We start from the raw sequence: 25,046 nt of genomic DNA, 5'->3' as shown, positions 1-25,046 counted from the left end.
ATGCAGTGGAAGCAATGAGATTAGCAGTTTAGGTAAAGTGAACTAAGGGTGAGTTTATAGTAGGGAAGGTGTGAGATGAAGCAGAAGGAACTGTGGGTCTGGCCAAGTGTACTTTCTAGGCCCCAACAGGCTCAAGGAGGGAAGTCGTTAGAGGAATTTTCCTTTATACATTCCGAACTTCAACTGTATGCACTGCTCAACGCCTAACAGGAGCAAGGTGTTGCAAAGATGGAGAAGGTCCCTGCGAGATCCTTTTCTTTGCTGGGGTTGCTTGCATATCCTGAACCACACTGTGACAAGTATCCTCGTCCAGCAGACTGCCAGGTCCACAATTACTGTGCTGTGTCCATTGGATCCACCCAGAAACCAGTCCCAGGATGCTTGTTTGCAGTTCAGGGAAGACATGGCTTGGCAGTTCGGCCTGGACTGTTCCCATGAGGCACAGGGTCAAGACTGATTTGCATATAGCTGGGTCTGAACTGAGGTGATGAAGGGTAGCTAAAGAATGATGATGGATTCAACCCAGATCTGTGACTCTGGGGCGAGTGTCTGAAAAGTTTCAGCGCTCTGTCCATCATCTCTTTATGTTTGCATTGGATCCCTACGCCATACATGCCAACACTCCCGGTTTAGGTGGGAAATATACTTTTAAGCAAAAATCGTCCTATTTTACCTTTTCCTTCTTGAAAATTCCTCCAGCTGGGTGTCAGTTAACTGTGAAATTAATTTCCCCTGATCTTTTCCTCCAGGTTCCCCTCTCTGGTGTTTCTAAATGTTGGCATATATGTTACACACTATTCCTTCTCAATTGGCGATTGTATTGATTCCTGGGACTGCACTTTCCGCTTCATCAGCCCCCTTGAATTTTTCCCCGTAGACCTCCCTCATTATCCCTCAACTATCATGACGAACTTCACGAACCAATTGAAAATTAACTCCCTCTCCCTGTACCATTATGCTCGTTTCTGTGGTCTAACCAGCACCCTTGTGATCTAGGAGTGCACCCTCTTCTAAAAAATGAATGCTTTATCAGCCCACTAAGGTTTCGATTCAGGTTGCTTCTCTCTATATCATACATGCCAAAATTTTAGAACAGTAAAGTAGGAGATTTTGAAAAAAAACACTTATTGAAGCAGGCGGTATTTCCATTCCGTTGTGCCTGGGGATGTCCTACAGTCTCTACCTCTTACTACACCCTCGAACCCCCATGCCTACAAAGGCCCCAGTGGTTTCCCTGCCTCTGGTACACCCATTTGTGCACTGAGGAGGGGGTTGGAGGGGACAGCAGGGCGGGTCCCCACGTCTTTGAGACGTCTACCTTGGCCCTTCATTCATTCCACTGCCTGGTTCATTAGTCCTCGGGATTTGCTTCAATGGGTCTTTCACTCTGCCCAAGTGCCTGAAGAAGTGAGCATTGTGTGCACATTGATGGCCCTCCATTAGTGCCCATACCCTTTGTCCCTTACCGTCAGCACCGTAACGTTCCACTTGGACACCTCAGCAGCGCCGGTGGGGCACGGGGGTAGCAAAAGGTGCTGTAGAAGAAAAACAGCTGGCAGCCAGCACAGACTGCTGCGTGCAGCCATGGTGAAGAATGACAGCACCACTGCTCCGCCTCCTGGGGGAGGAGCGATGGACGCAGGCAGCGGCAAAGACTACGCCCACTCCAGGGCAACATGTGTACTTCCGCCTGACCTACGCGACGGTTCGAGTGTAGAAATAGATGAAGGCGTGTCTATTATAGCTAACACGGCGGCCACCTTGGACAAGCTACTCTTGTAGTTTATACGATGTATGTTAAACGAAAGATTTTTAAGGCACTACGGATGAAAACATACATTGAAATACTTGTAAGAGCTACCAAGTTTTATTTTTTTAACTTACAAGTTTTCTGATTTTCTTTTATCTCAATAATATTTTCCTAAAAACGCTTGAAGTTTTATTTTGAACGGTGGCAGACGTTTTAGATGTGTTTTGTTGGTTGGCATGGGTGTGCCACAACAAATGCTAAAATAGTACTTTAAATGTACTGCGATGCTTCAAATTAGCATACATTGTGCGGAATATAAAGACTTAGACGCCGGAGTAACCCTTTCGCAGGAAGCTGTCCTCAGTACATTTGTATGGTTGTTTACGAATGTCCCGTCATGTAACTGAAACACACGTTCCGATTAAAACAATCGGATTAAAATACATAGTTTAGCGTTATTTTTAGATTACTGCAGATTTTTTTTAATTTTGTGCTATATATATTTTGATTCAGTCTAGGAATGTTTGCACGTTGAAAAGAACATCGATACGTTTCACTACTTCGTAATCAGGCGATACAATGCTTCGGAAAAATTAATCTGAGGCAACAGAATAGAAATCAAAATAGCAACCTTTCTCCTCCCGCTTTTCTCTAACCCACTCCACTCGGCGGTAATATGGCGAAAACGGATAACCGTAGTACTTACAAAATGGTTTTGCACTTAGCAGTGGAACTGGCTTGCTAAGTCTTTTTTCCTCTTTTCTTAATTCGTTTGAGTACCTCAGTGCCGTCCCTCTGCTTCCTGACTGGGAGGTGTGAGGTTGGTATATTGTGCTGCACATTCATTGTCTGGCTATTTTTCTGAAGGAACTTTGTATAAAGTTATTAAGATTGCATTGATATTTTTATAACATGCAGAGTTTAATTAACACCTGATACTTTCTCTAACCCTTAATGTTTGCATACTTTACAGCGCAGATTTGATTGGCAAGTGTCTTCTCCGTGACCTTATAAACAAGCATTTGCAATGCAATGGATAGATTTCCCCATTTGCGAGAGTTTGAGCTATTGGCATTGTAAAAGACAATGTATTTTATTTATATGTTTTGAAAATCTGCATTCGTTGCATGAACATGCATTTTATACTTTAGTCGTTGCTTACGAGAAGCAAGGCTGGAAGTAACTGTGCCTCTTTTTACTGCCAGCCTTGCTGCTTGTAAGCAGTGACTATAAGTACAAAGTGCTTGTTAACGCAGCTTTCAGGATTTCAAGACAAAATAAATAAAGGGAATTGTCATTTACAATGCCAATAGCTCAAACTCTTACAAATGGCATTACAAATACTTGTTCTACATTTGGTTTTGTCCCATACGCTGTTTTCAGTTGGTTTGTTGCAAATTTGTGTAAGTGCCAACTTCCTGCCCAAGTTTCTGCTGCTTTCTATCGCACTAGGTCGTCTGTTGGAACATAATCTCTGGGAGTGGGGCTCGCTAATCTCATTCATTTGACAGCTAAGTGCACACATTTTCCTGGAGGCCAAATGCTTTTGGTTTTATTCCCAGTGATACCAAGAGGTTTAATGTAGACTGCAAGTATCTTAGGCTATGGGGTAGGCAGACCTCGGGTGGCATCAGAATGGAATCCAGTGCTGCCCCGAAGCACAGTTATACATGGTCTAGGAAACTGTCCAAATTGATAGCGGAAACAGTTTCCCAGTGCTGCAAGGGGGAAAGAGTTAATGACCTGCACATGCCACCACTGAAGTAAACAGGCAGGCAATGGGTGAGTGCTGGTGGCGGGGGGTTTGCAGTGCAAGGTCTCGGCGTCGACTCTCCACCGTGAGAAACCCACAGCTGTGTTTGAGCTTTGAGGGTAGAGGGGGGCTCCGAATGGAAGGAGAGGGAAAGCCAAAAAGAAAAAGGCAGCTATGGAAGGGAAAGTGAGGGGGTGCATAAACATCAGGAGTATAGAATGTAATAAAATATCTACTTGTCTATGGGGCAGGTTGCTTCATAAATCTACTTGTCCTCCAACAAAGTCCACTTGTCCCTTTTGTGCAATGTAATGCGGCGACACATAATGGCTGCAATCTCATTATAAAAGAGCTTTGAAATAGCCTCTCTGGTTATGTCAGGGCTCCTCCCATAGTAGGGTTTGAATACTAGAAATTCCCTTATGTTGCCAAGCTTCCGTAGATCTACATACTGGGGCTGAAGGTAATGGTAAGCAACAGTTCCAGGGTTGGGATGCCCTTTTGAGTCTGTGCAAACATACTAACTTGCATGTTTTAAGGGTTTTCACCAACTCTTCTCTAATCTTTTCCCATACTGGGAAAGATTGGACAATGGCAGAAATAAAACTTCTTCCAGGGTTGGGATAAAAGTAGGTAGAGGGAAAATTAACTTGCAAACACTCAGATTTTGACATGAGCAAATCTACACCTGCACATTTGCTCGTGCTAAAATGCAGTTCACAAATATTTTCTATTTCTTGACCTACTTCTGTAAAGTCTTGTGAATTCATTAAAGCTGCATGTCTGATCTTAATGCAAGGACATGGGTGCCCTTTTGAGACTATCACTATTTCATAAATGCGCCATGACCTTTTGTGTTTATTAGAAATTTGTCTCTCTCTCTGTCTATCAGCTAGCTTCACTGTGAGTCACAGAATTCTGTTCTTTCACAAGGAACATATTGACACACAGTCGTTTTGTTCATTGCCAGGAACTACTGTGGCAATGCGTGCTTTTTGAGACCAAAATAATTTTTGCTTTTGCCAATGTTTGTTATAATGGCACGGGCCTGCAGCTCCCACACCAATAAGGTTTTACAAAAGCCTTGCCAAAACCAAAAGTCTGACCAACAAGTTCAGACCTCCTGGCTTTACCAATGCTTTTTTATTTTTATGGTTCCCATAATCGTATTAAAACTGGTTACACTGATTGTTCCATTATGAATATTTTATCATACATCAACATATTTTACTAAATGATGCCGCAAAGAAATGGTACCTACAAATTTACAGTAGTTAAGTGAAAGGTTTTTGCATTTTTTTGTGAACATTATATTTTGAAAGGAAATAATCAATCTTGCTTTTTCAAGCTTCTGCAAATATTTGCATCTAATCAGAGAGCATTGTGGGAGCATTTTACATAACCTCATATTGCTAAACATTGAAAACGTGTGTGCAATTTTTTTTACTGGAACCACTGTCAGTACTGCAGTTGGAGCTTACAACATTTACTTAGAAGGCTCACCCGTATAATAAAGACTTTGCATTAATGAGCCATGAATTCAAGTTTGAACAGCATTAACATATGGACCTAAATATCACCATAACTGCAGACAATGCCCTTCCCTGTTCCATACTGTGGCACTGATCTGGCAGCCAAAGGGGTTGTGCTGTAGGGGGTTGGGCCTACTTGTCCCAAGGACAAAATGCACATGAAAACTCGTTGTCCTTGACCCAAAACAATATGTCCTAGGCATTGGGCTATAGGAATTCCACATCCCTGAAACATAAAGCGCAGAGTCTGTGAAGCCATGCTGATAAAGAAGCGGAGGGAAAGGAAAAAAGAGTGTGCAGGAACGAATATATATTAAAAAAGAGTAAATACCACAGTAACAGGGGCAGTTGCTTGGGAGGGTCCAAATTGCCAAAAGGTGGGACTAATTTACCATATCCACCAAACAAAAGCAGGCATTTAAGAAGGGCACTAACAGAAGCCAATATAGGAGGTTCTTCAAACACACATACCAGATACAGCATGTCTCACACCCCAGAGCTGTGTTTGAGCTTGGAGGGTAGGGGAGGGCTCCGAACGCGTTGAGGGAGGGGAAAAAACAAAGAGGAAGCAACGGAAGGGAAAGTTAAGGCAGCATAAATATAAAGTGCGGCGTCGATAGACAAGCAGAGTGAAAGAAAACAAGCATTGGCATAGCCAATAGGTAGAGCCTTTGGGTCCTTATAAGTGCTTAGACAGAGGTTTTGGCTTGGCCTTTGTTTTTAAGCTATGTTGTAGAGCAGTGTGGCTGCTGTGCAGCATGTTGAAAAGTTATAATGAACAAGACTGGCCACATTATTTTGTAGGCACGTGCATGCATTACCACGTGAAATGACGCAGGCGCCTTTTTTACTTTTGTGATCCAAAAAGGAATGCAATAGCTCTCTCATTTGCTTGAGTAAGTTATTGGTGTTGTAAATGATAATGTATTTTACCCATGTGTTGTAGAGGTTATGTATGTGGTGTGTAGTGGAATTTTGTGAGTTGGAATGGAATTGCTAGTTAAATAATTGTGTGGCATGGAATTGTGTGGAGTGAATTTGTGTAGTTGAATTTTATGTGGCATGGTATACAGTTGAAATATGTGGATAGTAATTATGTGGTATTGTGCATATTGGAATTATGTGGAGTGTGTGGGATGGCATGTAATTATGTGGAATGGTATTTTGGGGTGTGGAATAGTATGTAGTGGAGTTTAATTATGTGGTGTGCTGTTGAATTTTGTAGCATGATTTGAAAATATGTGGTTTGGATTGGATGTATGTGGTGTTATGCAATTGTGTCGGTGAGTTGAATTATGCGGTTTGTTGGTGAATTATGTAGTGTGGAATGGAAATGTGTGACGTGGAACTGTGTGACGTTGAGTGAAAGATCAATGTGATAGAGAAATAAGGTAAGGAAGGTAAGAAAGAAGTAAGGAATTAAGAGAAGAAAGAGAGGAATGATGAGAGGATGTGAGAGAGGAAGGGACAGGAAAGACTGAGTGAGGAAGAGAAAGAGAAAAAAGGATAGGAGAGAAAGCAAGAAGAAAAAAGAAAGGACTAGGTGAAAGGCGAAAGGGTGATATATGAATGACTGGAATCAGTGAAGTTGAAATAAGGGTTGAGGAAATAAAGTTGGGTATATGATTAAAGAGTGAAGAGAGGGATTAAGACGGGCAAGAAGGAAGAAGGAGGAAAAGAGGTAATGAAGAAAGATAGAGAGACATAGATGATTCTAGGCAGAAGGGACATTGGAAATAAATCGGAAGGAAGAGTTTGAGGGAAGGAGAAATCGAGGAAGGGGGAAAGAGATGGTTGAAGTAATGAAGAGAGGGAAAAGGAGGGAGGGTTAGGAACGAAGGAAGGAAGTAAGGAAAGAAGTCGGGGGATTACGGAGGGCAATAAGGAAGGGAGGAAGAGGGAATAAGGAAGAGCGAGAGAAACTGTGAAATTAGGTCTGGGATAGGCAGGCAATCAGCCAGTGCTGGCATGCCATGGTTGGCAATGCAGCACATATTCTTGATAAAAGAAAATGGCATATATCAGTTGATGTGTTGCTCAGCCTGTTATTGCTTTGTATTGTCATTGACCATAACACATGCTTGTAATACCATGAACATTGATACCGAAAAATAACCTCCATAAAATATAATGATGAGTTTATATGTTTCACTGATGCAGGAGCTACTTGTGAACAAACTGCATACTCTTTTCTATTCGTTTGCGACATAACTGCATAGGTGCTATGTGATTCTCTCCCTAGAGACTATGTTAAGGGCTTGTTCTGCTGTGGCAACTATTTAGGTTTGTCACCAAAAGCCACAAAGAGCTCGAAAGATTACTCGTTTACGTTTTCATTTCTACTTCACTACTTTTGAAAGTACCAAAGGCCACCAGTCACTTCATTATACAAAATTATTATCCACCCACAACTAGATAAAAATAATTGCTCCAGTTTTGCTTTAAAATTCATGCTCGACATGTCAGGCTGTCCCCCCCTTGGCGTCTGCACAGTTCTGTGCTAGCTGGGGTGGAGCCACTTGACCCTCGCTTCCTCTATCCCTCCTTCCCCCAAAAGAAAAAAAAATCACCGGCCTGCTCCTCTCAAACCCCAAAATGCATTTAGAATGCGCCTCCTCTCTTTGTAAAGCTAAAATGTCAACTTGCTTTTCCTAAATACATTTTGAAATAAATCAAATGAAGCTGGCAATGTGATTTAAACAAAACAGCGCAACTGCGTGGTTTTCGTATTAGATTGAAGCAAATATTTCCCAGTCACTTTCCAAATCTTTCTCTGTTTCAGAATAAGCCAGTGGATACTTTGTATACTGGAGAGATGCACATCGGCAAAAGCAATCAACCACGCCCTGCTCTGGAGTAACGTTAGCGATCTTGTAATCACTGACTTTGATGCGTTGGAAGTTTCAAATAAATAAAACATAGGCTTTGAAGCCTTTATACTAAAAGATGTTTTTCTTTTGTTGGACAATAAGAAATCGTAAAAAACTGGCTACCCCCGTAAACAGATAAACGCATACTGATATTCCACAGTACTTGCCGGTAGCTAATATAATTTTCGGACACTACAGAAGTAATAACACTTCAGTGGTACGTAAGAAGACATTGGGCTAAACAAAGTGTGCTTAGCATTGGTTTCGGTTTCGTCGTCTCTTTTCCAGCAACCTCTGCTCTCCTTCCATATGTTTTTTTTCTGTCTTCAGTGAGCGCGTGAATCAGCCTTTAAAAGCTCTGCAACTCCGAGAGAACACAGAGACAACAGGAGACTCACCAATAAGTTCAAAGGGTGTGTTTAACAAGCCTGAGTACGGCTGCTTGGAAATAGGCACAACCAACACAAGATACATTTCTTAGTTGTAGAGCAGCCCGAAAAACCAGTGGAAGCAGCAGATGTCGGCCTCAGTTTGCTTTGTTCCCAGTAGCATATGGTGCCTAAATTAAAGAACAGCGTCCCGTGAGTGGTGAGCAATGTGCACGCACTTTAAGGGTGAAAAAAGCAAACGTGAAAGAGCTTGCTGTATTCCCAGTAGCATATGATGCCTAAATTAAAGAACAGCGTCCAGGGACCCACATCCCACGAGTGGTGTGCGATGTGCTCGTGCTTTAAGGGCAAAACAAGCAAAAGCGTGGCGCGTTGTTTGTAAACTGACACACAAGGAATGCAGCTGCCACCCTGCACGCCCCTGTTTGCTCCTGCAAGCAAAATGCTGTGGGAGTGAACATTTGCAAAAGAGGTGGGACATGCACCCGCCTTTGGCCATTTGCGTGCTTTTATTATTGAAAGATATACACAAAGGCCAATCCGATATGTGGGAGGAGTCAAACCCACACAAAGAAGTTTAAATTGCTCACAAGTAGCCTCCCATAGAGCAGAGCATGCACGCTGCGCTAGGCTCAACCGAAAAAGTGCGCATCAACGAACATGAATATATATTAAAAAAGAGTAAATACCACAGTGACAGGAAATATGGGTGGCTCTTCAACCAAACATACCAGATACAGCATGTCTCGCAGAGCAGCGGTTGCGCGCTGCGCAAGGCTTGACCTAAAAAGCGAGAAAGAGAGGCAGTAGGCCTTGTATTCAAAGATCCCTTCTTTGCCAGGAGGCACAGATTTTAAATGTTTATTTTCCTCTTGTTTGGAGTCCCAATCCTTTATTGTCAGGGCCACTGGAATTATGGGGAAGGGAAAGATCTAATTATGCGGCAGGGGTGATTAAATTATGCAGCAAGAAAACCCAAATTAGTCAACATTTGCGAATGGTATTCTACTGCACAGCAGCACTTAATGCCATGTCTTTAGTAGTTTTGAGAAGTTTAGGCTAGAAACAATTGTTTTTGTTAAAAGCAGATTATGCAGTGGTTGTTGGATTATGGGGCGAATGAAGCAAATTCAAAATTCTGCAGAAAACTCCACAAAACCACATAATTCCAGTGGCCCTTCTTATTGTTTATCTCTTATTAGAAAGCACAGTTCTTAATGTTCATCCCCAATTAAGCAGCCCATTAGTTTATCATGTGTAAACAATGCTCATCCCTTGTTATTCATCCCTTAGTCAGAACCATCGACCCTTGTGTATACCCTTTATAATAAAAAACCCAGGGTAATTTAGATTTCGACAGATGCAGGACAACCACCAAAATTGTCAGTTGTCCTCTTTGCCATTTTTGGGCCCTTGTTTTGCATAACCTTTTGTGGGATACGATAATTATCGTACCTGTTGAAATCCAGTATCCTAGAGATTATAATGAATGCTACCTGTTTTCCAAAATAAATATGGCTAAATACAGATAACATAAACAAAAAATAAATATGGATACATACAGACAAAAATGCCCATAAAATAAATACTATTAAACCTGAAACCCTAATTATAATTTAACTGGTGCAATAATGTATCATAACGAGTTCAGTCTTGTAAAATGCTGATTTTGGTGATTACAGCAAAAACAACAGTTGATGGACAGAATGCAGAACAATGTCATACATTCACCCCAGTACAGAGAGAGATCGTTCACCCCAATACAGGGATCTGGGGCTAAATCCATCGTGTTTTTGCTCACCGTGCCATTCCAGATTGAACCGGCCATGTGCAAAACGGTCTTACCCTTTGCCTCATGGGAACAGTCCAGCCTGAACTGCCAAGCCAGGTCCTCCCTGGACTGGAAACAAGCATCCTAGGACTGTCTTCGGGGTTTCACCCCTCTTCAGCCTGAATAGCTTTATTCCAGTGGCATGGAGAGCACGGAACCCATGTCTGGGCATACCCGTCCCACTCGGGTGACAAAAGCAAAAACAACAGTTGATGGACAGAATGCAGAACAATGTCATACATTTACCCCAGTACAGAGATCTGGGCCTATATCCATCATTGTTTTACTCACAATGCCATTCCAGTTTGAACCCAGCCATATGCAAATCGGTCTTGACCCTGTGCCTCATGGGAACAGTTCAGCCTGAATTGCCAAGCCAGGTCCTCCCTGGACTGGAAACAAGCATCCTAGGACCGGTTTCGGGGTTTCACCTCTCTTCAGCCAGGATAGCTTGATGCCAGTGGCATGGAGAGCACGGGACCCACGTCTGGGCATACCCGTCCCACTTGGGGTGACAAAAGCAAAAACAACAGTTGAGGGACAGAATGCAGAACAATGTCATACATTCACCCCAGTACAGAGATCTGGGCCTAAATCCATCATTTTTTTGCTCACTATGCCATTCCAGTTTGAACCCAGCCATATTCAAATCAGTCTTGACCCTGTGCCTCATGGGAACAGTCCAGCCCTTTGGTTTTGCTTTGTTCGCTCTAAGTTGTCAGGGTATGTCCAGATGTGGGTCCCTTGCTCACTTTGCCACTGGATTCAAGATAGCCTGGCTGATGAGGGCTGATTAGCCAGAAACCGGTCCCAGCATGCTTGTTTCCGGTCCAGGGAAGACATAGCTTGGCAGTTCGGCCTGGACTGTTCCCATGAGGCACAGGGTCAGACTGATTTGCATATGGCCATGTCTGAACTGGGGTGGGGGAGTGAGCTAAAGAATTATGATGGATTAAACACAGATCAGTTGACTGGGGTGAGTGCTTGCAATGTTCCACACTCCGTCCATCATCCCCCCCTAAGTGGGCAGTGTATGCCCAGAAGTGGGTCCCTTGCTCACTTTGCCACTGGATTCAAGCTAGCCTGGCTGATGATGGCTGATTGGCCAGAAACCGGTCCCAGGATGCTTGTTTCTGGTGCAGGGAAGACATGTCTTGGCAGATCGGGCTAGACTGCTCCCATTAGGCACAGGTTCAGATTGATTTGCATATGGCTATGTCTCAACTGGGGTGGCGGAGTGAGCTAAAGAATGATGCTGGATTAAACCCAGATCAGTTGACTGGGGGTCACTGCTTGCAATGTTCAACACTCTGTTCATCATCCCCTTTGGTTTTGTTTTGGTGATTACTGCATCACACTCCACTTTTCTGGAAATTTGCTTAGTGTTTTTCCCCATGTTAAATTTTAGCAGGTTTGACCTGCCAAAATATAACTCTAGGGTTTGGTAATCTCTGATGAACATATAATTGCTACCACTCAGCAAATTGTTGTTTGAGGGACTTTGAGTGTATAGCCATCTATGCACTGTAAATAGAGCAGTTGTGACATCTGACTACTTTGAGTAACCCTGCGAGTTTTGTTATTCAGTATCAGTATCAAAATGCCTTTTATTTCGGTTACACTAAAACTTTGTAAACTTTCTTTATTTCATAGCATATCAATAATCCGAAAACATAGAAAAGGTAATAATGTTCAAACCTACAAAAATCTAAAAAGCAAATTATGCTCGATGAAGCTGACATAAGTCAATTATTATAACCCAATTCAAAAGGTATTTTTCACATCAAAGTTTGACCTGGCTGCTCTAATACCTGCATTTACGACTGTAAACTCACATTTGCTTTTCACACAAAATATGAATTTACACTTGTAAATATGCTGCTTTTCACGAGTCACTGCCCCTTGTTTGTAATCTTTGTAGTCAAGAGGCATGGTTCTGATGTTCCAAGCTTTATTAGACAGCACTATCCTCTATTTAGTCTTTCTTGAAAGGGACAGTCTTTTATGGGCCATTGTTCATGCTATTAGGAGGCACAGTCACTTTTAGTTCATTCCCTATGGTGATAAATAGTCCTTTTTGAGAACCCAACTTTTCTGTGGAGCACACCTGGGTACATTTCCTAAGCCTCAAGAGAAAGAATATGTAGCATACACTCTTTGAAGAAAAGTAGATAGGGAAAGTGTTTCTCACTCCTCACCGCAATGTGCTTTGCTCACAGAGATAAGAAGTGTTAGGAATCAGACTACCCTGTTAGAGTAACTCTCATTTGCATTATTGAATGAATATGGATCCTCCATGGGGACCCTAGAAGCAACAGAAACGAACACTTGTTATCATTTTCCAATAAAAGTTATTTATTATGCACTATTCGTACATAAATCTTATGTATCAGAGGGATGGTAATTATAACAGTAATCTCAGCAGTCATAAAGCAAGGTGAATATCAGAACTACCTGAAATATGACATCACACATTCCTATTCTCGCCATTAAATTCTTTCCATTAAATTAGCCCCGCCTGATATTTACATATTTGTTTTCAACTTCGTGGGTATTGCATTGGATGAGTGGCTATTAGAATGCCCCAACTGTTTATATGTCGAGCCAGGTAAGTACCTCTGCACACCCTTGAAATCCTTTCGGGTGTGCAGTCGGATAGCGGTACTTCTGCATGTTCTCTATCATATCTGCCCCACCCAAAACCTTGATACTCTTTATACCTTGTCTTCCAATGATTTTCTATGGAGCGGGGAAGAGAAATTTTGCAGCTTCCCTTATCACCATTCTCCAGAACACTAGCAGGATTCTGTAACAGAAGCACATAGAAGCAGACACATGTGGCCATTTTACTTCCTTAAGGCTGAGTTGTGCAAGGCCACATGTAGTTTTAATCATTGCGCGTAGTCCTGCACCTTTTCAGAGAATGGAACATTTTACTTCTCTTGTTTTGGTAGCATGACTAATGGCAATTTACAGCTCTGAAAATGTCTTAAAGTAATATTGAGGTCTCACACATACCATTAACATCATTCAAAATATTAGATTTCTAAGCCCTGAGCCCGAAACTCATACACCTTCTAAGGGGTTAGTGTTCTCATGTTTGCATGTAGTTAAGCCTGGTTTGTATGTAAGTCGTGTGTATTACAAGAAAAGCCCTGACACACTTGAGAGCCCCCTATTTTGTTTCTTTAATATGAGACACACTCTCATTCATACTCTTCATCACCTAATAGGAGAACAGTCTTAATGTTTTCTTTCTTTCTTTCCTATTAGTTACTGTCCTTTGTAGCCTACTCCCTGCTATGAGGCAGAGTCTTGTATTTATCATCCATTATTGTGAAACAGAGCTCCTTATTGTGTGTTGCTTATTAGTCGTTATGGGGCATTGTCTCTTTTTGTCCATTCCCTACCCTGAAGCACAGCCTCTGTTTTTCTTCCTCTATTAGAGGCGCAGTGCCAGACTGACATACAAAGACATTTCAGATCCGCCAAATCACATGGCCTTCAACCACAAATGTACATTTGTTTCAAAGTACTAACCCGTTTAACGATTCAGTCACAGGTTACTGAATCACAAAATGGGTTAAAAAGGGCATAACAGATCGCTGTTTGTATGGGGTTTGTTTAGAGCATCCCTTCCAAACCTCAATTCGTTATGGTATTTATCAATGGTTTGTAACACAATTTCTGTAGCAAACCATTGGTAGCTTACCGACTCCTCAAAGGAACCCCATCTCCTTGGTGAAGTAAAGAAAATAGGTTGTTTGGCAGAATTGTCTTGAAAATACTTTATTTAAATATGGTCACAGGCAGGCCACTATCCCTGCGATGGAATCCAATCAGAGCGAGTCACAATTTGCAACTTACCCCACAAAAAGTGAAAAGTAATGAGGTAGGTAGATTGTGACCCTCTCTGAATGAGGATTATGAAAACTGACATATCAGTACCGCGGTAGAGTCGCAAAATACATTCCCCAATAGTCAGCACACAATATATAACCACTTTTTGTGCATTGATTATTTGTACATCTGGCCCACTTTATTTATTTTTTGCTTACCCTCTATCTTGAAGCTGTGTCTTATCGTTCATCCCCTATTAAGATGCACAGCCCTTAGTGTTCATCTCGTCATGAGTAACAGTCCCTTAATATCCATCCCGTACTATGAAGAGCATGGTTGTAAATGCTGGACCGTAAGGGGCTTGACTAGAGCCATGGAAGCTTTTCAAGACAGCCACTTGATTGTGACAGAGAGAGCCTGGCGCAGGAACCATGACCGCAACTTCAGCGACAAATACAAAGTCCAATAAAATTTATACAAGGGCAGTTTCAATGCAATGTATGGCCTTCTATTCTATAAAAATTTAAACAGCTGTAAATAAAAAGATATATCCAGAACAATTGACAAACAAATCTATCTACTTTATTATCTCTAGTCAGATCTAGACAAGGAAGGCTGTGACAAGCTTGCTAGTTTTTGTAATAACAAAAAAAACAATTTGGAAATTCATTGTTCAAACTCCCAACCATCTCTCTGAATCCATCCTCATTTCATCAGTCTGGGATTTGTTGATAGTCCCACCTCCTTGCCAAATTAAGTAGCTTAAAAAAGCTGCAAATTGGTCTCCACATTTGATCCTCTCCCAATTCAACTGGTCCACCTTCTTGCTTCTCCTGTGAGTAGTCCCCTGACCCCCCCAATTTAACACCATTTTATCAGTGGACAATGTTCCCACTTAACTAAAAAAAGTCTGCATAGATCACCTTCCGGTGTCGAATATGGTACCCCACACAGATCCTCCCTGCCCCATACCTGCTTAATGTGTATGTTCAACCCTTAGCACTGCTGATTGAAAGTTTTAATGTGACATTTTACACAAAAGCGGATGACACACAGTTATATTTTCATCTCATTTGTCTACCTCATGCTTCTCTGACCATACATCAGTACCTCCTAGAAATAAAACTATGGAAGAATGATAGCTGGGCTTAACTTAACTGATGAACGTAAGGTGGTCATCACTGAAGGTAACTGCTTTGTGAGTAGTTTTGGCAAAGTTAACTAGACCAAGCCCTACCTGCCTCAACGACTGTATAGTGCCTCAGTGGCAAAGTAGATGATAACCTGCCCATGTTTCCTCACCGATATCATCCTGCAAGTTCCAGATGTGCAAATCTCTCACACTGACACAATTTCTATCGAGAGGCAGTGAGCTGCTACGGTCCTGGTAGGTTAACAGGCTAACATGGAAACCTGAAGGGGCTGTGATTTACAAAGACTATTCTATTGTGGTCATCCTAGTCCTAAAGCTGGCCTTAGAACTCAGAGGGCACCTGTTACTTATCTAGCTAATTGAATAGGAGCAGTCCTGGATCCCTGCCAGCATCAAAAACCTGAAAAACAAAATGCTTTCACTCCTCTGTAAGTGGAAGAAATCCTAAAGGCAGGATATTTTGAGGCCTACACAATTCCCTGAATACCCTCTGGACCTAATGTACTTTCTGCACGTTAACCCTGTCAAACACCAGAACAATCCTAGCTACGCCTCTCTCAAATTAATGCCATCATCCAAGACTTCACCAATACATCAGGCTTTTTTTATCGCGCTCCCCAGTTCTCTCGCGTAGCATCCACTGAGTTAATATCCCTTCTCAGATAGGCCAGACTCTTATGCACACCATGTGTCTCCCCTCTACAGCCAGATGACTAATCTCTAGCCCTCTGCTTGCATGTTGTAGCCATTCTGACACCTCTCTAATAACCGTTTCAAAACAGCCTGCCGATAAAATAATGTACTGCTGACACAGTAGCCTTGTTGTGCCATCTCTTCTATTTTTCCCTAAAATTCATGAATGCTTAGTTTTTAATCGTCTCACCTCTGTCCTCTTTACTCATAATCTTCTAGAATCCCTTCTGTCTGAATTCAGGGCGTTGAAATTCACAAAAAACGCTATCACCTGTATATCCAACCTTATAACCCATGTACTCCTCCTTATAATCGTATCTTCTGTCCTCATACTACTCAACCCTTCTGCTGGCTTTAATAATGTTTAACACTCCACTTTACGCGCCTCCTTAAACAACCTTGGTACCACCGGATCCACTATCAAGTAGTTCTAACTCTAACTCTTACTTCCTACTTTGAACCCTTGTATCCAGGCTCAGATCTCAAAATGCGCCATGCCAACGGCCACTGGGTAGCAGATTGCTCATTGATGTTAAATCCAACCAAATTCCAAATAATCTACTTCCTTACCACCTGCCTAACTAACATATAATCCCATAATGATCACAACATTCCCTGCCAGAAACCTAGCGGTACATTTCAACTTTTCAGTGAACATGGATACTTTCTTAACCAAAGGAGCCAGGGCAACTATATTTCAATTACCGAATATCGGGAAATTCACTGAAGCATCTCTTTGTGCTCAGCCAAAGCACTCCTCACTTGACTGTTGTAATTTTCAGCAACTAGGCCCCCTCATATTCTCTTTAACACACTGGGTAAAGTTCTACATTTGAGTAGAATACATCACCTGTATATTCCTAGACACAATACTAACTCAGAGGGCCACTAGCAAGTTGACTGGTTTCCAGCTAAAATTAGTGCAGCAGGGGACCCCCTGGAACTCGGCCCCTCCCCCAACCTTATATTTAAAACCAGTAGATAGAGTGGTGGAGTGGTGTGGCTCACTGGCTAGAGGCGGCAGACCTGTAAGCAGAGAACGGCCCGGGACCAGGGTTCAATTCCCGACGCCGCAGGGTCTTGGACCAGGGTCAAAGGACTCGATAATTCTCGCCTCAGTGCCTACTCTAACCAGGGAACACACTCGGCAACTCTGGGCATTAAGCTTACCTCATCTCCACAACGCCCCCCCCCACAGACGCCAGGGATGCCTGGTTTCACCCTGGAGATACCCAGAAAGGGACCATCTCACAGGGAAAACCAGGACGGGTTCCCCAGCGGTCTACAGCGCCAGGACACTCGGGTAGAGTAACAGTGCGCTTTACAAGTATCCTACATTTACATTTACATTTAGATGGACTCAGCCTACACATATACTGCGGCGTACAGCAAGCCAAAATGTTTGTAAGTCTGAGCAGCTTTCAAAACCTCAACCCCAGCCTGAGTTTATTCAAACAAGTCAATGTTATTTACTCATCTGTTCATGTCATTCGATGTTTCAAATATTTGATATGGTGTGTTTTCCTTCTTCGGTAGTGTCTTAGCATGTTATTAAATCCTACCACACCGAGAGCCTGGGGGAGATTTAGTTCCCTTCGCAAACAGCAGAGATGTGGCGCCTCAGTGCCATTATTTGCATAATAAATATTTGCAAGTTGGCCAACGCTGCAAAACCTGAATCCAGAACGCTAAATGTGGTCCTATTAAACACACCATACATTACTATACCCCTTAACAAAAACAAAGACATATTTGGGTTTTTTAGATACTGAATTGGATTGGCTCTTTGCCCCAGTGCACCCACAATCCTTCACAGTATTAAAACTACCCAGAAAGCTACTACCTTGATTTTACTTGTTTTTTGGATTGTTATTCTTTCTTGCATGACTTATGTTTATCTGAGTTAAAAGTGAGAATGTGATCTCCTCGTGTTCAGAAGAAACTCAAGAACTAGGAGATAAGTTAGCAATCTGCCTTTTACGTACACTGAGCCCCATTGTTTCCTACTCCGCTTCATTCGTTCTTTGTTGGTGTCTTAAACTCCCCATTTTACTATCCCCATTTCTTATCTTTACAGTTTCAACTGTCGGTCTCTTTAACTGCATGAATATTTTGCAAATGAGCAACACAATATATAAATTCATCCCATTTGCACCATCCATTGCTCTGTTTAGATGACGGGTATCTTACTGTGTGTCGATCAGGGCTGGATTCAAGCCAGAACTTCAGGATAAACACTGACTGTGCATATGGTTAATATTTATATGCTTTATTATATGTATATTTATCGCATATCCACATATTGAAAATCTTTCCTGCTTTGGTTTATTATTGATCTGCAGGCCATTAGCGCCTGGACACTTTCAGAAATGCATTCTTTAGCACCTAAGGTAACCAATTGGTTTAATTTGCCAGGGTGAATTCTCTAGAGGTAATGATTCAGCATTTTGTGACTTACCATGTAAGGGTCAGGAGCTTTAGATAGAATACCATCTCCCTAAAAAGGGTAGACTCTGAAGACTAGTTACTTCTTTTCGAAGAAGTTTTATATTAGCTTGCTCTGTTTGCAGATAGGGCTCTGTGAGTCAGCAAAGCAAATGAGCAGGGAAGAGCTTTCATGCGAGAACACACTGAGACCTAGTCACAGAGGCATTTTGGAGTATGTAAAATAGCACACTTACAGTACACTTTTTACGTAGTCTTATGTGCCTTTGTGAATTGCCCCCAAAACATCTAAAATGGGAATATTCATTTACAGTTTGTACAAATATAAACAACTTTGCCCTCTTCCTGAGCATCTGCTTCCACCCATCACTCACCAGCTGCAGTAAAGCTACAGAGACGCCTAACAGTATTATTATGCAATAAGGTTCCAGAGGTCGACTTCCGAGCAGGGAGGACAAAGCCGACCTCTCCCACAACATGAAGCAGGTCAAAGGTTGTAAGTATCCCGAGTGCTTGTATCAGGCACCGTGTCTTTCTCCTCCCAAACCCCGCTGTGTCATTTACAGCAGAGGCGCGGAAAGGGCCGCCTGTATTTAGACACTCCAGTTCTTAGCCTGCCCTACACAAATCACACAAAATGCATGCCTGAAGAGGTTCAACCTAGCGCTGCTCCTACACTGTGTTGCTCTGGGTTACGAGCTCCAAAGTTCATTCTTGTGCTGTAAATGCCATTGTACTTGTCTAGGCCACATTTGTCAGTCCATTTTATCTTGTGTCTGGGTTTTAGTAGACTAAGCGTGTTGTATATTGTAGCTTCCGTCTCAACATATCAATTTCCTTGACCTATTGTGTTTGAATTTCAGCTCCAACATTATTTACAGAAGAACTACGTTTCAATACTGCCTTGGGAAGAGTTGGAATGTTCAGGGACTTTCTTGCTCCTACATCTGCCTGCATTTCGCAGAAAAGCAACAAAGCACACTCCGTTCAACAAGGTGAAAAAAAGGGTGTCTCGCTATGGACCCAGTAAGCAGCGAAGAAGTCAGGTAAATACCAGTTGTTGCTCTGAGGAGGCTGGATTTAACACACTGGAATTTATTTTACTTACTTTTGCTGTCCGGCATCTTTGTTTAAGTGGCCGCCAATTTCTCCCCTCACAGATAATACCCCCCAATCATAGTTAAACAGTAGCTATTGGCACAGTCAATGATGTCTTTTCTGAGATCCTTACCCATGCGTATTGGGGTCTGGCCGCCCAGATGTGAAAACAAAATGCAGCTAGGCGTTCCATGTATCAGATGTACAAATGTTAATATGAGGGCACTTGATCACACCTATCAATACTACATTACAGATACTGCAACCAACAGAACCGTGACCAATACCAGCTGCACCCATACTCGTACTACCAAAATCATCACTATCAATCAATCAGACGTATTGCGCGGCTAATCACTCGTGAGGGTATCCAGGCGCTATGAAAAGCGTGCGGCTAGGATAAAATGAACAACCAGGTCTTGAGTCATTTCCTGAATTCCAGCAGAGAGGATGCGGTCCAGAGGTGAAGTGCGAGGTCGTTCCAAGACTTCGCTGTGAGGTAGAAGAAGGAGTGTCCTTTACTGTTGCTTCGGTGGATGTGGGGAATGAGAGCGAGTGAGAGAGGTGGAGCTCAGGTGTCTGGAGGGTTGGTGAAAATTGAGGCAGTGGTTGATGTATGCGGGTGCTTGGTTGTGGAGGGCTTTGTAGGTGTGGATTAGCATCTTGAATTGGCATCTCTTCTGGATGGGGAGCCAGTGGAGCTTCTTGAGGTGGGGGGTGATGTGGGTCCGCTTAGGGAAGTTGACGTTGAGTTTGGCTGCTGAGTTCTGTATGGTCTGCAGTCTCTTCAGGAGGCCGGTTCATCTGGTGTTGACTGGGAGCCATTTGAAGATCTTACGAAACATGCACAGCGTGAGGAAGCATGCAGAGGAGACTGCATTAATCTGGCTGTTCATTGTGAACATTGCTGTCCAGGATGATGCCTTGCTTGTGGGCATGGTCTGTCGGAGTGGGTGAAGGTCCTAGTTTGGAAGGCCACCAGGAGTCGTTCCACAGGGAGTAGTTGTTCCCGAAAATCAGTACTTCAGTTTTGTCACTGTTGAGCTTTAGACAGTTGTTCTTCATCCAGTCTGCGACACTTGTTATGCACTTGCAGAAATTGGCCATCGTTGTGGATGGGATCTTCGGATAGTAAGAAGATGAGGTGTGTGTCGTTGACATAGGATATGAATGTTAGTCCAGGGTTCCGACGATGTTGGCCAAGGGGGTCATGTATGTTTTGAACAGTGTAAAACTGAGAGACGAGCCTTGAGGGACGACGCATGTTATGTTCTTAGGTTCAGAGGGAAAAGGTAGTAGGTGGATTTTCTGGGTTCTTCCGCTGAGGAAGGAGGCTATCCATTTGAGGGAGTCTCCCTAGATTCCAATTTGGTGAAGCCTATTGATAAGACTGTGGTGGGATAAGGTGTTGAACGCTGCTGAGATGGCAAGAAGGATCAGGGCAGTCGTTTTTCCATGGTCGAGGAGTGTTCTGATGTCGTCAGTGGCTGTGATCTTGGTGGTTTCGGTGCTGTGGTTGGTATGAAATCCAGTTTGAATGGTGTCCAGAAGGTTGTTGTTCTCCAGGTGTTCCGTGAGTTGGCGGTTGATGGCTTTTTCAAGGACTTTAGCGGGAAAGGGGAGCAGAGAGATGGGATGGTAGTTCTTGAGTTTGCTGTGGTTGGCGGAAGGTTTTTAATAAGAAGTGGTTTGACTTATGTGTGTTTCCACTCGTCGGGGAAGGAGACCGTGGTGATGTGTTGAAGATGGCGGTGAGCTTATTGCTGATCTTGCTCCAGAGGTTGAAGATTTGGTGGGAACACGGGTCTGTGGGAGCTCCTAAGTGGATGGAGTTCATGATGGAGTCTTGAGTGATGAGATGGTTGCAGGTGGTTGGGGTTAGCATCTGCAGGGGCAAGGAGGTTGAAATTGTCAGCGGCGGTGGGTCGAGGTTTGAAATTTGTTTAGATGGTGGAGTTCTTGTCATGGAAGATGTCCGCCAGGGTGTCGCAGAGTTCCTGTGAAGGGGTGATGATGATTTCGGTGGCCGAGGGGTTGGAGAACTCTCTGATGATGTTGAAGAGTTCTTTGGTGTGGTTCAAACTGGCTTCGATTTGGTCGGTGTGTGCTCTGTTTTTGTCTCTTTCAGGCGTAGGTGGTATTGGTTGAGGGATGTATTGAAACTGGCTCAGTCTGTGGGTTCCTTGCTGGTTTGTCATTTCCTTTCAAGTCATTTGCAGTTGCGTTTAATGGTTGTCAGTCCATGGTGTCCCAACTGGCCTGCTTGGATAATCTCTTGAGTTTGGTAGCCTTGACGGGGGCGACTCTTTCAGTGCAATTGGTGATCTAGGCAGAGAAGTTCTTGATAGCCTGTTCTTGTTCGGCAGCGGTGTCAGGCTGGGAGATGTTGAGGGCATCGGTACACTGGCTCTCTGATACCTTGTTCCAGCTGCAGTGGGACATGCTGGGTGGCTTGGTGTCTGTTACGGTGGATGCTGTGATGGCGAAGTGGATGATGGCATGGTCTGTCCAGGTGAGTTGGGTAACATGGCTGTACTTGATGTTTTTGCTTGCCATTGAGATGAGGTCGAGTGTGTGTCCTGCTATGTGTATGCGGTTGGTGACTATTTCAGTGAGTATATATGCAAAAAAAGGAAGGGGTATCCCCGACTAGAGTTCCTAATTCGGGATGTATACAGTGGTTGGAAAAACAAATTAATTAGGAACAGGTTTAACTAAAGGACAAGACCTGACATTAGACAGCAAAAACTATAGATAAACACCGTGCATGGTACAAAAATATATAGGTTTTATTTTATTAAAGAAGTTTCTTTCTAGTTAAAATACAAACATTTTTACAAACATTTTTACTTTGTTTTATGTTTTTTCTGTGTGTATGCCTCCACTATACATGTGATGGTTAATCTACATATACAAAGTAATATACAATTCTGTTTATGATACAGTTCAATACATTTCAAAGAATTTCATTATTTGGGAACTGTATGGAAGCTATTTAAACACACTGATGGTTGTAGTTTAAAAACATGGCTAAATGTAACTACGCGCGTTTCGGCTGAGGGCCTTCATCAGGAAGCCATGCAAATGTCCAAATGAACCTATGCACACAAAAAAATAGTAAAGCATGTCAGTGTCAGTATATTGTCCTAAATATTTACATGTTAAAAACAAAAAGAGAAACATATAGTGCATTTATACAGTGACAAAAACAGGGGACAACAGTGTCCTATGAATGCTCATGCCTGTCCTACTATTTACAATTATGTACAATGTCTAACCTGTTCTGACCAGTATCTACATTATGTACAGAATACTTTGATGTAAATCCTAACTGACTGTACTCGTGAACAACTTCATGTGATCGTGCATAGCAGTTCGTTTCGGGGTAGAAAGGATGGAACGGGGAGACACATGATATGGAAACGGGGAGACACATGATGTAGGGGCCAGGAAGGAGAAAAAAGAAAAAAAAGAGAGGTAGGGGGGATGAACAAGAGGGAGGAGGGGAAAGCCGTGGGTTTTTTTTTTGTGATTGGAAGAGGAGGACAGGGGTGGAAGGCGGGAAAAAGGGGAGAGGGGAGGGGGGGGAAAGAAAAAGGAGAAAGAGGGAAGAAAGGGAAGGGGAAGGGTTATGGTATTACTTAGGAAACAGCATGATACCTTGGTATAGATAGTGCAGATTCTCACGGAGACAAAGGTCAAAATGATCCGAGGGGTGTGTGGCAGACTTTCTTGAAATACTGAAGAAGGATGACAGATAAAGAGATAGGTATAAAGATGTTAATAAACCAGATAGTAAAATAATGAGCGTCCCCAGTAATGGAGAGGGACTAGAATTAACTAGGCATTTACCTGTCTTAATGTGCCATAGAAGGTCTAAGGTGTGGATATTGAACAGACAGATTATCCGTGTAAGTGGTCCTTGGAAAAAATGCGAAGGGTCATACGTGGGTTGGAACGTTGATTGTTACAGATCAGGTGCTCTCATCAATTGAATGGTATCAATGGAGCCTGAGTGCAAAAATGATGAAGGTGATAAAGAGACCGGGTCATAACCATCTCTATACTTGTATGGGATAGGTGCGACAAAGGGACCCAGGGGTGGATAAGTACCTGTAATAAAAAGTTCCGCTTGCCTTCTTATGATGGAATGTTTTGAACTCTGAGGATCCAACCAGGTTTTGGAGCTGCCAGGTACAGAAGGGCATGTGATGAGAATATAGTTAACAAGCTAAAGCCCAGTCACTATCTGATTTGTAATGTTGAATGGAACAGAAAAGTACCTGTTAAGGTAGTCCTACGGTGATGGAAAAGCTGGAAGCTACTGTGCGAGTGCCGTCATCAGAGGAATGATGTAGGGAAAGTCTACGTGCCAAAAACAGTAATGACGGCAGAATTAATAGAGCTGAACTGAAAGCGGCTGTACACGCTATTAGAAAAGGCCGTGTCTTGAAGTTTAAAGGGCAAATAAATACCTGCTGAAATATATCCGTGTACTTTCCGATGTTGGAGTCTGTCGGCGTCTGTGTGGACGCTGGCAACTACGGGACGGGTGCCGTCATGGCGGTAATTGCACGGAAGGAATCTAAGAGCCAGAAAAACGATAAAGTCGGAGGCATTCGTTAAACTATAGTTAACAACGGCCGTGCACGATGTTACACTATAGTTAACAACGGCCGTGCACATGCCCTTCTGTACCTGGCAGCTCCAAAACCTGGTTGGATCCTCAGAGTTCAAAACATTCCATCATAAGAAGGCAAGCGGAACTTTTTATTACAGGTACTTATCCACCCCTGGGTCCCTTTGTCGCACCTATCCCATACAAGTATAGAGATGGTTATGACCCGGTCTCTTTATCACCTTCATCATTTTTGCACTCAGGCTCCATTGATACCATTCAATTGATGAGAGCACCTGATCTGTAACAATCAACGTTCCAACCCACGTATGACCCTTCGCATTTTTTCCAAGGACCACTTACACGGATAATCTGTCTGTTCAATATCCACACCTTAGACCTTCTATGGCACATTAAGACAGGTAAATGCCTAGTTAATTCTAGTCCCTCTCCATTACTAGGGACGCTCATTATTTTACTATCTGGTTTATTAACATCTTTATACCTATCTCTTTATCTGTCATCCTTCTTCAGTATTTCAAGAAAGTCTGCCACACACCCCTCGGATCATTTTGACCTTTGTCTCCGTGAGAATCTGCACTATCTATACCAAGGTATCATGCTGTTTCCTAAGTAATACCATAACCCTTCCCCTTCCCTTTCTTCCCTCTTTCTCCTTTTTCTTTTTCCCCCCCTCCCCTCTCCCCTTTTTCCCGCCTTCCACCCCTGTCCTCCTCTTCCAATCACAAAAAAAACCCCACGGCTTTCCCCTCCTCCCTCTTGTTCATCCCCCCTACCTCTCTTTTTTTTCTTTTTTCTCCTTCCTGGCCCCTACATCATGTGTCTCCCCGTTTCCATATCATGTGTCTCCCCGTTCCATCCTTTCTACCCCGAAACGAACTGCTATGCACGATCACATGAAGTTGTTCACGAGTACAGTCAATTAGGATTTACATCAAAGTATTCTGTACATAATGTAGATACTGGTCAGAACAGGTTAGACATTGTACATAATTGTAAATAGTAGGACAGGCATGAGCATTCATAGGACACTGTTGTCCCCTGTTTTTGTCA

General features: G+C 42.9%; 2 protein-coding genes across 5 annotated transcripts in view; one reads left to right on the top strand and one right to left on the bottom strand.

Moving 5' to 3' along the window:
- TMEM87A (transmembrane protein 87A) overlaps positions 1-1,610 on the bottom strand; it is a 209,056-nt gene extending 207,446 nt beyond the window's left edge. Inside the window, exon 1 of one of the 2 annotated variants that reach the window (XM_086937214.1) lies at positions 1,467-1,610. In XM_086937214.1, the coding sequence (XP_086793340.1) occupies positions 1,467-1,586 (120 nt within the window). In that variant the 5' untranslated portion in view covers positions 1,587-1,610. The remainder of the gene's footprint in view (positions 1-1,466) is intronic. The other variant, XM_086937215.1, reaches the window with a different exon arrangement.
- Positions 1,611-2,509: 899 nt separating this feature from the next.
- Positions 2,510-25,046, top strand: part of GANC (glucosidase alpha, neutral C) — a 460,990-nt gene continuing 438,453 nt past the window's right edge. The window contains exons 1-2 of one of the 3 annotated variants that reach the window (XM_086937212.1): positions 2,510-2,570; positions 19,120-19,302. In XM_086937212.1, the coding sequence (XP_086793338.1) occupies positions 19,274-19,302 (29 nt within the window). In that variant the 5' untranslated portion in view covers positions 2,510-2,570; positions 19,120-19,273. Of the gene's footprint in view, positions 2,571-18,995; positions 19,303-25,046 lie in introns of those variants that run through there. The other 2 variants (XM_086937211.1, XM_086937213.1) reach the window with 2 other exon arrangements.

The sequence above is a fragment of the Lissotriton vulgaris genome, chromosome 9, assembly GCF_964263255.1.
Source record: "Lissotriton vulgaris chromosome 9, aLisVul1.2, whole genome shotgun sequence".
NCBI classification, from domain to species: domain Eukaryota; kingdom Metazoa; phylum Chordata; class Amphibia; order Caudata; family Salamandridae; genus Lissotriton; species Lissotriton vulgaris.
Note: the sequence above shows the minus strand (reverse complement) of the source record. Positions and strands in the feature narration are given on the sequence as shown.